Raw genomic sequence first — 14645 nt, 5'->3', positions numbered from 1 at the left:
CAAAGGGAACTGATTCTCAAATGCTTATACCCCCAAAATCTTGCTGATTTCTAAGGTGCTACTGGACTCAAATCTAGCTGGTTAACTATACTTTCCAACATTTCTGCTCACTTTCTGTTTCACCAAGAGTTGAAATGAACCCAAAAACTACAACGCTGTACAGGCACACACTTGCAAATGGACAGAGGCTGCTCCGTGATCTGGGTATGGTACAGCATGCACTCAGCTGTCACAGGGGTTTTAGGCAGACAGAGGGGACAGGCAGCAAGGGGCTGCTTTGCAAGTGAGGCATGTGCAGGATGAGAACGGAGCAGCAGGCAACCAGAAGGCCCTCCATGCTGGTTTTACTCACTTCATACATGATAGTGTTCAAATTCTGCTGGCCGGAACTCTGCTTGCTTTTCCCCGTTTCCCAGCGTTGCTGCTTCAGATCGGTCAACAACTTGTAGACCTGGAAAGAGGAGCTTTCTTATTAGGCAGCTTCAAGCACTGCAAGAGTTCTACATTTTCACAAGCTTGATGTATCAATGCTAGTTTCACACCTCTTCAGCAATGTGCCTCCCAGCCAAGAAACATCTGGAACTGTAATCCTGGGAAAGGACAAGTACCCTCCAAACTAAATTTCTCGGCCTCCCCTCAATAAAGCAGCAGCTTTGGCAGAAGCAATGACAGTTAAACAGGTTGCAGACTAATTTAGACCTTTAGTGTAGATGCATCCCCACTCAGCTCTCAAATCAGACAACTCTAGTTTAAAATTCACATGGGGTTAAGGAAAATGCCAGCATGCTGAACTGAAAAGATGGATGAATTCCCTCTCATTTGTGCTAACTAGGTTCCCAGTTACTGCTCCATGTTGATATGGGTATGGGGGAAGAGATCTGGATTTTCCTCCTCAGGCATTAGTTAGGCTCTAAATTGCATCACATAAACCATTTGTGACATGTAGTACATGCACTGATCGAAAGGGCACCCAATCCAGCAACCTTGATAAGACTTGGAAGGTAGTCAGTGCTGGGATGGGGGGAGGGGGATGTGAATCCCACCACCATTACAGATATGCTGTCCTGCATTTCACAATGGAAGAACGACAAGACAGAAATGCAATCAATCAGCACAAATCAATTTACCTCGTAATTGCTGAGAAGGGCTGCATTTCCGTCTTTCCTAGCAAAAAGAAAAACAAAACAAATAAAAGACATCAGGATGCTTTAAAGGAATTGAGGGGGAGAGTTGCTTCCATCTCCCACAGCAACTGCACCTTAAGGAAATCCTGCTTCTCTACCTCACAAGATTCTAAAAGGAGTATGCAGTGAAGGCATGAGTTTTAAAAAATCCAGATTGAGTCATTATGCTCTTGGAAGTGGAGACTGCCTATGTGTGATCCAAGCTGTCTCATCAAAGCCAAACTAGCGCAAGTCTATCAAGCACCTTTCCGTCAAAGAGAATGCAACTCAGATGAGATTGTTCAAGTAAAGACAACCCCCCTCCTTTTAAGCTTGTAAACACACCTGCTAGTCCAACAAAGTTATGGGCCGTCTTGCTCTCTTTCTGGGCAGCTGACACCACTGCACCAAGGAAATGCTTGTACTGGACACAGAAACCAGATCCACAATCCTTTCTCAGCCTCCATTACAAAACTACAGCTTTGGTGGAAGCCGCAAGTTAAATTGGTTTAAACCTTTAGTGTAGAGTTGCCATAAAACACACTCAACAGGTGTGGGCCAAGCAGCTCTAGGTTCATATCAGGCACTGCCTTCCTTTTCTCCAACACAATTTTAATTGATGAAGCATGTGGTCATAACCATTCAAGAGAAGTACTCTGAACTTGGTAGAAATCCATTTTATGCAACACAATGTGTTCTAACTAACTTACTTCTCTCTTGGAGATACCCTGTCATTTCACTGAACAATGACATATGTATTATATATGTATGTATGTGCCTATGTATACAGACCTATATCCCATAAAGCTCTGGGTGGTATAGTGATTACAGCATCAAACTAGAAGCTGGGATCCCAGGGCTTAAATCCCTATGCTGTCATGAAGCTTGATGCATGCATGGCCTTTGGCCAATTTCTCTCTCCCAGTCTAACCTACCTCATAGGGCTATTGTGGGAGAAAATGAAGAATAATAGATGCTGCCCTGAACTACTTTGGCAGAAGGGCTGGATAAAAATATATTGTGATGAATTTACAAGGCACTCAGGTTCTTCCTTGCTGTAAATACCTGTTTTATTTTTTGTGTGTTCCAAAACAAATTAACATAGTCCCAAATAGACCCCAACATAAACCTCTTTCCTTGTTGAAGGCTTCTTCATGACTGTAACAGTCACAGAGTCTTTTTGAGTAGTTTCCCTACCAATGAGATATGACCTTGTATCTCCTTCACAGAGCGCTTCTCAGGGTGCTTTGGCCAGCTGGGTCTTGCCCATTGGTTCTTTTGGAGGAATGCTTTTACTGTCTCTCACATCAGAGTGGTTCTCCCATTCTCCAAACTCACTGACCCCCAGCTGTCTGGGTTTGCAGATTAAATTCCCGTATTTGTCGCCTCCTTTGTCGACCTCCAGCTGCCTGTTTGCAGTTTCAGTTCACCCAGCTGGTTCTGACTCGCCCTGCTTCAAGGGCCCACTCCCTCCCGAACCAACCCATTCGCTACATATATAAATACAAGTACCAAATCCGGATTATTTGTTTAATGTTCTCCAGTGGTTATGCACAAAGGTTATTAATTGATGTCTATAAGCAAAATCTGCCTGGTGATAGATGGGGCTGTTATAAGATGCTGCAAGGGCCACTAGGAGCTGAGGTTTCCAACAAGACCCCTATCAGCAAGGACTGAGATACACTGCCAGAGGCAGAGGTGTAGCTTGACCCACCTCCTTGTCTTCCAAGTACAGGATTTCTCCTAGGAGAAAGGGCAACCAACCATTCACTTATAAGAAAGTCAAGGCAGGGCACTTAGGAAACACAATGGCTCATTATTGGCGACCCCAGCCTTTCAGAATTAAGCTTGCTCCTATCTGCCTAGCTCCAGCATCATCCTCAGCAATCTTTCTTGGTCACAAAAGAGCACGACAAGAGGGTATGTAAGGAACTGGCTACCATAGAGAGGACCCCCTCTGTTCAGCCTTCCTCCAGCCTAAGGAACAGTCTTCTAGCAGAAAACCCGCTTGAAGACCCTTTCCACAGCTTAGGCGTTAACCTCTGCTGAGCACAGTGACGAGGTCCCAACCAGTCTGTGAAAGAAAAAGCTAATCAATTGTAGTACAGCAGAGGGAACAAAATAACAAAATGGTGCATCTGATCAGAAGAGCCACTGCCTTTCAGTTTTGTTTCAAACTCCTTTCAAAGAAGGAGGAAAGCAGGACCGATTTCGCACTAGGCTTGTTCCAGGTGGAGAGCCCTTTTGCTCCCGGTGCTCCTTTCGATTTTTGCACAAGCTGCCCCAGAGCTGCGAGTTGGCATGCCGCTTTTCTGCAGCAAGCGAGATTCTCTTACAGGAGGTTTCTGATTGCAGCAGAAAAGCAGCGGGCCAACTCTCAACTCCCAGGGCAGCTTGTGCGAAAACCAAAAGAAACTCCGGGGGCAAAAGGGCTCTCCACCTGGAACAAGCCCTAGTGCGAAACCGGTCCAGGTGTTGCAACAGATTCTAGTTACTTCACAGAAGACTAGGAAGGATTTTGGAGACTTTCATTTGACAAATAGTTACTTTACATCCTGGATTTATTATAAGCCGCTCTGAGGAAGTAAAAAACGTATTATATAAAAAGAGAAAGATTTGCGTAAGAAAGCTAGACTGGAGTCCAGCAGAGCCTTAGAAACCAAGATCCTCAGGGCCTGAGAGTTCAAGAGTCAAAACTTCCTTCCTCAAAGCTCTGACTCTTGGATGCTCATACCCTGAAAATCCTATCGGTCTCTAAAGATGCCGCCAGACTTGAATCTAGCTGTCCGACTGCAAACAAACAAGGGCTACCCTCTGAAACTATTTAGGCAAGACAAAAATTAATAAATGTACCCATGCTCCGGTTAGTTGAATGATCTGAAAAGCACACACCCCAATCCAACTAAGGAGATTCAGTAACCCACCATCGCCAGTAAGCACCATCACAACTTAGGTCTACTAACTGCCGCTTAAACTCAGCTCTCTGGGGAGTTGTATGCCTCCACTGCCTATTTATTCCTACCTAGATTCAGCAGCCGACACAATTATTTTATTTTGTTAAATAATAAATAAATAGAACTTTACATTTACAAAAAAACCCCTCAACCACACACACATCGCAAAGCTGTAAGCGCTATACATACTAGGGACAAAGGGTTCTGCTGAACAGACAGAGAGCAGAGACAACAAAGGAGCTATACAATAGGGGGAGGGAGGCTTTTCTCGGAGCCCCCTTGTTGGAACATATTTAAAAGTACAATGTATTATGTCAAGCACAGCCGATGGGTTTGAAAAGAACCATCATGCTCATCACTTTCATACAAGTTCAACGCCTCTTCTACAAACTTCCACAGGTTTCATCCCTCTTTGTTTTTAAATTGAATGGGAGGGGGAGAGAAGTCCCCTTCAGAAAAAAATATGCTGAGGTAGCCTTCTCATTACGTTTTGCTGACCCGGGAGAAAGTTCAGCAAGCCAGCTCACACACTCATGTGCACCAGCCATGGCTTTTTGTTGATACGTAAATTCAATTCTCTTCAGGATCTTTGCGCTTCGTCCCCATCTAGAGAAATCCCTGCGTGTCCAGGATTCTTGTGACCCAATACATCAAGATCTTTTGCACAACCACATCAAAGAAACAGCATAGTACAGGATTTTGCTTGACCATGCAAACAGGGTTACAGAGAATTACTCTCCGCTCTTTGAAGCAAAAGGGCTCTCTCTCCGAGCGAAAATAAAAAAGTTTGCCCTGTTTCAGAATGCACCAGAAGATCCAGTGAGCGGATGGCCCGTGACAGTGCACTGCAGAATGATTTTTGCATTTTTTGTCTACATCAAAGTGAAACACATGTGTACATTTGTTCCTTGTGGGCAGCAATCCTGCACATACATGCTTAGGAGTACATCCAAAAAGTAAAAAGGTAGACCTCTGCTCAAACACCAAGTCTTTACTGACCCATGGGACGACGTCACATCATGACGTTTTCTTGGCAGACTTTTTACAAGGTGGTTTGCCATTGCCTTTCCCAGTCATCTACACTTTACCCCCAGCAAACTGGGTACTCATTTTACAAACCTCGGAAGGATGAACCAACCCTGAGCTGGCTACCGTACATCCTAGCCACAACTGTACCTCTGACAGTACAAAGATCCAGAGGAATTAGCTGTGCTAGTCTTTTCTTGCAAAATAGTAAAGAGTCCAGTAGCACCTTTAATACTAACAAATTTTATTGAAGCATAAGCTTTCGAGAAACACAGCTCTCTTCGTCAGATGCATGCACATAGAGCTGTGTTTCTTGAACACTTATGCTACAATAAAAATCTTAAAGGTGCTACTGGACTCCTGAGTGTATAAAAACACTCAGTGTTCTAGCGAAGAACTTGCTGCTTTCCTAGAAGGACAGCAGGTTTCTCCCTGGCAAAGATACAACAATCCACAGCAGACAGTAAGACTTTACCAGTTCAAATAAATAGGATGACACATAGTCTCTACTATGTTCAATTTAAACAGTCCCGCTTGTAGGGACCGCCATTCAAATCTTCTCTTACATATAACCCATATTTTCCTTGAGCCCCTGGTACTTTATCACACAGCAGTGAGGAAAGCAGCCCTCTTGCTAAAATTCCTCAACATCTATAGACAGATATGGGAGCCCAGACTTCCTCCTTTGTACCCATTCACCCAAACGAGGGCTACAGAAAACCCACAATTAGAAACACCAATCTGAACATCTAAGTCATAAGAGAGATGCCCTGTACATAAGTGATGGATCTAAGACTTGTTTGCCATTTTCTATTCCAGGTTTGTTCCTCCAGCATTAAAAATGTGCAGTCTTACACAATACATCCTCCTGAATGTTAACAGTTATCCCCTTCATAGACTAGTCTTAGCAACGAATCCATAAAAAAAATCACTGTCATTAGGTCACTTCCCCATCTTTTTGCACACCTTGGCTAATGAACTTTCAACACACTTCCTGCACGAAGCAAGAAAATTCACTTGTACATAATCACTAAAGATCACCAATGTGTGTGTAAGCACTGTATATTAAGTCACCTGTGACTGGGAGAAAAGGAAATCCAAATTATATAAAGTTTCCCTGGAAGAGATTTATACCCAGCCAAGTGGCTCTTCTGAGGCACTATTCAAGGCACTGTCACCCTCTTCAAAGTTAATAGGATTTTTGTGGTGGTGCCTCATTTGTGGAATGCCTCCCCCCCACCTGCCCCAAAGCAAATCACACTGTCACTGCTACCTTTCAGGCACAGCAACTTATTTGCCAAAGTGTTTGATGGATGGCGTGTTTTTTGCTGCCCCTTGTTCACTGCTATTTTTAAACCACTGTATAGGGTTTTTAAATAGAGTTTGGGATTTTATAGTTAACTTGTCAAATCTCTAAGCCACCTGGAAATCAAATGTGGCAGAAGAAAAAAGAATGCATGTGTATATGATCGCTGCCCTCTTCTAATCCAGGTTAATTAAATTCAGAGTGGAAAATGTGCTCTAGTGTGAGCTCACTCGGTGTTACCTAGAAGGATACTTTATATTAATTATTATTTCACATATACACCGATAACACTCTATCCAAGTCACAACTAAGCACTTTTGAGGCCTACTGACTCCAGTAAATACATGTTTAATTTTAATTTAAATTCAACAGGACTTAAAAGTGCTTCAAGCTAGTTGGAAGCTGAAAATATTGTTGAAATTACAGCATGTCATTCTGTCACAAACTCACTAGAATGCATCTCTCTCTCTCCCTTTTTAAACTCTGAATAAGTGGGGAGGGCTGACCACTTGCGTTAATCACCACGGTTTGGTTTCTGGAGTGAGCCAGAATCACCTCTGCAGGTAATCCATCAGGGAAACTTCAACACACTTGCAGCCTGATCTTGCAGATCTTTATTTGATTCCACTGAGATCAGTGAAACTAAGTTCCAAGTCAGGGCACAAAGGAATGCAGATGTGGTTGTTTTTTTCCAAAAATCCCAGCTACAAATACAAGTTGATGGGGTGTGAACTGGCAGAGACTGACCAAGAGAGAGATCTTGGGGTCATGGTAGATAACTTACTGAAAATGTCAAGACAGTGTGTGGTTGCAATAAAAAGGCCAACACCATGCTGGGAATTATTAGGAATTGAAAACAAATCAGCCAGTATCATAATGCACCTGTATAAATCGATGGTGCGGTCTCATTTGGAATACAGTGTACAACTCTGGTCACCGCACTTCAAAAAGGATATTATAGCATTGGAAAAAGTCCAGAAAAGGGCAACTAGAATGATTAAAGGTTTGGAACACTTCCCTATGAAGAAAGGTTACAATGCTTGGGGCTCTTTAGCTTGGAGAAACGTCGACTGCGGGGTGACATGATAGAGGTTTACAAGATTATGCATGGGATGGAGAAAGTAGAGAAAGAAGTCCTTTTCTCCCTTTCTCACAATACAAGAACTTGTGGGCATTCAATGAAATTGCTGAGCAGTCGGGTTAGAACGGATAAAAGGAAGTACTTCTTCACCTAAAGGGTGATTAACATGTGGAATTAACTGCCACAGGAGGTGGTGGCAGCTACAAGCATAGCCAGCTTCAAGAGGGGATTGGATAAAAATATGGAGCAGAGGTCCATCAGTGGCTATTAGCCACAGCATATTATTGGAACTGTCTGGGGCAGTGATGCTCTGTATTCTTGGAGCTTGGGGGCGGGGGGGGGGCAAAGTAGAAGGGCTTCTAGCCCCACTTGTGAATCTCCTGATGGCACTTGGGGGGGGGGGGGGGGGGGGGTTGGCCACTGTGTGACACAGAGGGTTGGACTGGATGGGCCATTGGCCTGATCCAACATGTCTTCTCTATGTTCTTATGTTCCCCCTTTTAAAGGGTTCCATTCTTAGTGTTGTATATTGTTCCTTAAAGATACAAACAGAAGAATAAGCACACACATAAAAGTAAGCAAATAATTTTGGTTTTTAAAAAGCCTCCTATTAAGTTATGGGGAAAGCAAGCAGTATATATACTTTTGAAAACGGAAACAAAAAACAAACACATGCACTTTAAAACTCATATACATATTTTATGGAATTGATATTTCAATGGAAATGTGGTATATATTATTTCATCAAAGTACACTAAAATGAACAACTAGACTAAAATGACAAAGAGTCTTGTAATTCCAAATGGGTGGTCCTGTTAAGTCACTGCACAAACAAACAGACTCTAGCAGCGCTATATAAAAAGAACACAACTCTATTTTATTCCAGGACAAGAGTTAGTGAAATAAGGACCCCTTCATCAGATGCAAAGCAGTAGGTCCTCCCTAGATAGCCAAACAGAAAGGGATGAGAAAAATAAGAACCAGGGGCCCTGAACACCAGGTAGTACAGAATGAAATGCAGTTTTCCTTTGGATTTCCACACCTCCTGCATAACACATTTGCATAGCGACGATCCACTCACAGCATCTGAAGAAGGGAGCTCTATTCCACGAAAGCTTATGGGGGGGAAAGAATCTTGTGACACCTTAAAGATGAACAACATCTCTGTAGTTTACATTTTCCTGACTCAGAACTCATTTGCCAGATGGATGAAATGCCCCATTAGGTTGGCAGAGGCAGTACAACCTCTCATGCAGCTGACGAAATGGACTCTGGCTCAGGGAATATTGTGCCACAGTCAAATTGTACTTTCACACATGCTGAAAAAGCAGTTTCAATCCACTTCAGTATTTGCAAGTAAAGTTTGCCATTTCACAGTAAAATTCTGTTGCAAAGGGCACTGAAAGTGGATTAAAAGTGTGTTATTTGGTGTGTGTGGTGCCCTGTTATAGCCTTTAAGGTGCCACCAGAGCAGGAGTGGCCAAACTGTGCCTTGGGAGCCACATATGGCTCTTTCACATATATTGTGTAGCTCTCGAAGCCCCCACAGCTCTATCAGCCAGTTTGAAGAAGGCATTTGTCTCTTTAAATCACTTCACTGAGCCTGCGAGGGTCTTGGAGAATGCATTTAAAGTTAAAGTTGTTTTATTTCCACCTCTCTGCCCTCCCCATTGATTTTCTTTCCTTCCAACTCTCAAACATCCGACATTCATGTCTTACACGTCTCAAACATCTGCTTTATTCTATGTGGCTCTTATGTCAAGCAAGATCCAGGTGGGCAGCCATGTTGGTCCAAAGCAGTAGAACAAAGCAAGAGTCCAGTAGCAACTTTAAAGCCAACAAAGTTTTATACAGAATGTACAGAACGCACATGTACCGAAAGCAGCCCTGTGACTAGTGCCTGCACAGGGGGGCTACCTTTACTTTTTTTTTTTTTACAGAAGCACACGAAAGCTTATATTCTGAATATAAGTCTTAAAGGTGTGACTTGACTCCTGCTTTGTTCTTATGTTAACCAAGTTTGGCCACCACCACCACCACCCCCCCCCCCCGCATCAGAGTAAGGCCTCTCTTATCCTTTCAGCAGCTACAACTGAACAGCTGTGCTCGTCCTTTGAGAGAACCAGATGTTCCACTGCTACTTCTCTCCCCAGCCCCACTCCTTTTTCATGAAAAACTGAACAGCCTTGAACTGAACTGGGGAGAAAAGCGGCAAAAATACCTCGTTTTGCTGGGGCTGGGAGAGAAGTAGCACTTTAACATATGGTTTCTCAAAGGACAAGCACCGCTGTTCAGTTGTAGCTGCTGAAATGATAACAGAGGCTTACTCTACTCTACCCGAGGGACCGTCTCTCCCCATATGAGCCCCAGAGAGCGCTGAGGTCAGCTGGAAAGAACCAGCTGAATATCCCTGGGCCAAGGGAGGCCAGATTGAAGGCCACCCGGGATCGGGCCTTCTCCATTGCAGCTCCACTGCTGTGGAATCAACTCCCAGAAGAGGTACGGGCCCTACGATGTTAAGATCAATTCCGCAGGGCCTGTAAGACCTACCTCTTCAAAATAGCCTTCAACTAATGCCGAGCCAAGAAAGTGCCGCCGGATACGTTTTCTAGCTACTGAACCTTACTGAAGACCTAATGTTTATAGCACCACTATGTTAATGTTAATTTTAATATAATTTGTAAATTGTTTTAATGATGATTTTATAATTATAATTGTTGATGTATATTATATTTTTATGCTGTGAGCCGCCCCGAGCCTGCCCTGGCGGGGAGGGCTTGGAGAGAAGTAGCACTTTAACATATGGTTTCTCAAAGGACAAGCACCGCTGTTCAGTTGTAGCTGCTGAAATGATAACAGAGGCTTACTCTACTCTACCTGAGGGACCGTCTCTCCCCATAGGAGCCCCATAATATTATTATTATTATTATTATTATTATTATTATTATTATTATTATTATTATTATTATTATTATTATTATTATAGTGCAGGGGTGGCCAAATTTGCTTAACATAAGAACAAAGCAGGAGTCCAGTAGCACCTTTAAGACCAACGAAGCTTTATTCAGGATGTAAGCTTTCGTGTGCATTCTGTACATTCTGAATAAAACTTTGTTGGCCTTAAAGGCCCAACAAGCACCTTCATAAGCCTCTTCCTTCAACCGCCGGGAGAGGGCGACCAGTATGGCGGGTCAGCCACGCTTCCAACTGAGGGGGGGGCGCGCAAGTTACTTCAAGCAATGCCCGTTTCCTCCTCGCCCCCATCCTCATTCTGAGGGGCAGACTGCTCCCCCCCCTTCCCCTTATAGGGGAGAAACAATGTTTCTCATCGTCTTCTTTCACCCTCACGGTCTCTCCTGCGACTTGGCGGCCATTATCAACGGCGCAGGGGATGATTGGGGGGGGGGGCTCAGATAAGGAAACAGGGGCCCCATTCGCCCGCCATCTTACACTTCCATCGTGTCTCCGTCCTGCGCCCGGTGCTGGCGACGCTGGTCCGCGGCCTCCTCAGATTTCCTCCCTGAGAAGGTCTCTGCTTGCCGGCGACGCGACGGCTTCGAGCGGCTCAGCTCCCGGCATCCTCTTCCCAACAGAGTCCGGCGCTGAGGCCTTCTCCCCGCCCACCCCAGGAGGTGTGATGAGGAAGAGAAAAGGCAAAGGTTACAAGAGTAGCGTCTTCATTCATCAAAATAGCGCTTTTTATTTGGACAAAAGGGGAGAAGGAAAAAAATTTTTAACTGCATTGGCCGGGAATCGAACCCGGGCCTCCCGCGTGGCAGGCGAGAATTCTACCACTGAACCACCAATGCAATTGTGAATGAATTGCTTCCTTTGGCTTACTTGATGTTAAACTTCTTGCTCTTTTTAACGGATTTAATTGCATCATTTTGTATAATTGGTTTTGTTTTGGACATTTAAACACATTCGAAGCAAAGAACTGCCTTCTGCAGCTAGCAATCTGGAAGGGGGGAAAACATTGGAGAGGAAAAAGGATGAATGCAATAATTTAGATTTAGAAAGGCAAAAGAATGCTCAGGGGCAGGGACATGCCATTTGGTCCTAAAGAAAGCACCATCCCTCTGATAGTACGTTTATATAGCCGTTGTTAATAATACGAACGAGGGCAGCATAATTGCTAATAATAATACTAATCACATGTTAATAATAATAATCCAAGTAGGAGACGCATAGATCTGTATGCCACGCAAAAATGCACAAATTCCAGGACGTTTCGACCTTGATGCCTCTTTTGAAGCCATCGCTATCATCACACGGAATTTCCCTCCCCAACACACACACACACACTCTGCTTCAATGCGGGGCTTTTGCTCCCGCGATTGCAAAACGGATCGGTTTTTATCAAGGGAAAATAAATAAGCTGTTAATACTTCAGTGCTTCAGGCAGAAACTGTCCAAGCGGTTTCTTCCCCATCTCACCCCCTGGTGGCAAAAACAGAAGATGCAACAGAATTTTTTAAGTGTGTATATATATATATATATATATATATATATATATATATATATATATATATATATATATATATATATATATATATATATATATATATATATATATATATATATATATATATATATTTATATATATATATATTTATATATATATATATATATATATATATATATATATATATATATTTATATATATATATATATATATATATATATATATATATATATATATATATATATATATATATATATATATATATATATATATATATATATATATATATATATATACACTTAATATCTCCCCATCGGGACCCAAAGAATCTTACAGCGTTCTCCCCTCCTCCATTCTGTCCTCACAACAACTTTGTGAGGTAGGTTAGGCTCAGAGACAGTAACTGGCCCAAGGTCACCCAGCGTGCTTCCATGCCATGAGTGGGGATTCGAACCTGTGTTTCCCAGATCCTAGGCCATTTTACTGTTTCTGTCATCCAGTGAAACTCCCAGGGAATTTAAACCTTTTGCAGCCCAGTGTTTTATGTTTAGAATTAAAACCAAGTAAACCATCTATTTACAAGAAATCTTGATGAGGATTTCTAAATATTTATTTATAACATTTAAACCCCACATTTCTCCCCAAAGTGGGTCCAAAGCAGCTTACATCATTCTTCATTTTATCCTCAGAACATCCTTATGAGAAATGTTAGGTTGAGTGTGACTAACAGAGTCAGGGCTTTTTAAAAGAAAAGGCCCAACAGGAACTCATTTGCATATTAGGCCACACACCCCATATCACCATAGTTTTGCATAGGGCTTCCAACAGGAATTATTTAAATATTAGACCACACCCCCTGATGCCAAGCCAGCTGGAACTGTGCTTTCCTGCTGAAAAAAAGCCTTGAGCAGAAGCGAGCTTCCATGGCCGAACTGGGAATTCTAACCTGAGACCCCACATTCTTGGCCAATGCTACAATACTAATAATCATATAATATAAACAGATAGGATATCCCTAAGACAGAGGGGAAAGGGAGTACAGTGTTAACATACCTCAAAAATGTAACAAGTTTGTAGAAGATTCAATGCAGCCCAACGGGATTGTTTCATACAACTAACAGATGACGTACGGAACTCACTGCCACATGATGTGGCCACTGACTTGGATTTTAAAAGGAATTGGATACATTTATGTTGTACAGGTCTTTCACTGGCTGTTGGCCATGTTAGACAAATGGGATCTCTAGCTTTAGAGACAGAGTTGTCTCCAACTCTCAGATGTGGGGGAGCAGTAATAGGGAAGCACTAGGTTGCCATCTCCGTGCTGAGAAATTCCCGGAGATTTAGAGGTGGACCCTGGGAAGGGCAGGGTTTGAGGAAGGGAGGAACCTCAGTGAGGAATAATTCCATAGAGCCCACCCTCCACAGCAGCCATTTTCTCCAGAGGAACTGCTCTTTGTCATTTGGAGATTCAGCTGTAATTCTGGGAGATCTCCAGGTCCTGCCTGGAGGTTGTTCGCCCTAGGCTATTGCCAGAAAGCCCTGTTTATGGGTTTTCCTGTAGCCTCTCAACTGCAGTGCCAGAATTTCTGAAAACAGCTGGCAACTCAGTCTGGATTGGACTCGGGGAAAGGCGGGGGAGTGGCAGTTTCCACCTACAGAAAGCAGACGAGTCCCATGCTAACTGTACCCAGGGACTGTGCCAATATCAGGGTCACATTCCCTGCTTTCTCATTTCAGGGCATGTGCTAGTGTGCGCTGTGCATGTTCATGTGACCTGGCTTTCTGAATACTCCGTCTGTGAACATGGGCATGCTAGAATGCCAACCTCTTTGCTCTTGGTACCCGATCCAACCATGTTGCTAGACAACATAGGGAACAAAGACAGCAGTGTCCTTCCTCCCCCATCCCCCAAAAGAGTGTGCTCAGCATACCAATGGTTTTCAGCACAATATTCGGACTCAGATTGCGAAGGCCCCAGGCTGGGGGGTCTCAGTGTGTGTTGGTATTAACTAATGAAAGCCGAGGGGCCCAGACGCCGCTATTGTGAGATCTGCCCTGTGTTTGTATCCTTTGTCATGAAAGATGTTTACTATGCTCAGCATTTTGGCTGATTGCACCAAAGAACCTTTTAAAAAAAATCAGCATTCATGAAACAACTGGTTTTAAAACACACACAAAAATGACATCTTTTCATACCCGTTCAGCTGACGACGCATTTAACTAGCAGTTTCAAGCTGTATACAGAATGGTTTTCTTTTTCTATCTTAAAGCTGAACTTTTTTTAAAAAAAGTCACTTTTAGCCTTCCACATTCAGGAAAACATATTGTGTTGTATTTCTACAAACAACTGCACTCTGGCTTTGTACAAATTTAGCTGAAAATTACACTAACAATTTCAGGAGAAATGTAGAAGGGACTTTTTCCCCCGCCCCTTTTTTGCCCGTCTTTTTTTTTTTAACCAAATCTTATCAAATTTAATCACAATTTTGCCAGAAAATATGAAAATCATAAATAGCAACCACAAAAGTTGAACATGACACTATCTAATAATAAATAAAAATATCCGAAGACGTGTGCATGCACATGAAAGCTTATATCAAGGGTGGCCAAGCTGCAGCTCAGGAGCCACACGTGGCTCTTTCACACA

General features: G+C 43.0%; 1 protein-coding gene and 1 non-coding gene across 4 annotated transcripts in view; both read right to left on the bottom strand.

The window, feature by feature from the left end:
- CRCP (CGRP receptor component) overlaps window positions 1–11280 on the bottom strand; it is a 28826-nt gene extending 17546 nt beyond the window's left edge. Inside the window, exons 1-3 of one of the 3 annotated variants that reach the window (XM_060258736.1) lie at window positions 10981–11280; window positions 1128–1164; window positions 353–451 (exon numbers count right to left, since the gene is read on the bottom strand). In XM_060258736.1, the coding sequence (XP_060114719.1) occupies window positions 353–451; window positions 1128–1164; window positions 10981–10988 (144 nt within the window). In that variant the 5' untranslated portion in view covers window positions 10989–11280. Of the gene's footprint in view, window positions 1–352; window positions 452–1127; window positions 1165–7004; window positions 7037–10980 lie in introns of those variants that run through there. The other 2 variants (XM_060258735.1, XM_060258737.1) reach the window with 2 other exon arrangements.
- Window positions 11269–11339, bottom strand: TRNAG-GCC (transfer RNA glycine (anticodon GCC)). Its single transcript has one exon. It is a non-coding gene; the product is annotated as a tRNA-Gly (tRNA).
- Window positions 11340–14645: the final 3306 nt, after the last annotated feature.

Source organism: Heteronotia binoei, chromosome 18, assembly GCF_032191835.1.
Source record: "Heteronotia binoei isolate CCM8104 ecotype False Entrance Well chromosome 18, APGP_CSIRO_Hbin_v1, whole genome shotgun sequence".
In the NCBI taxonomy this organism is placed as follows: domain Eukaryota; kingdom Metazoa; phylum Chordata; class Lepidosauria; order Squamata; family Gekkonidae; genus Heteronotia; species Heteronotia binoei.
Note: the sequence above shows the minus strand (reverse complement) of the source record. Positions and strands in the feature narration are given on the sequence as shown.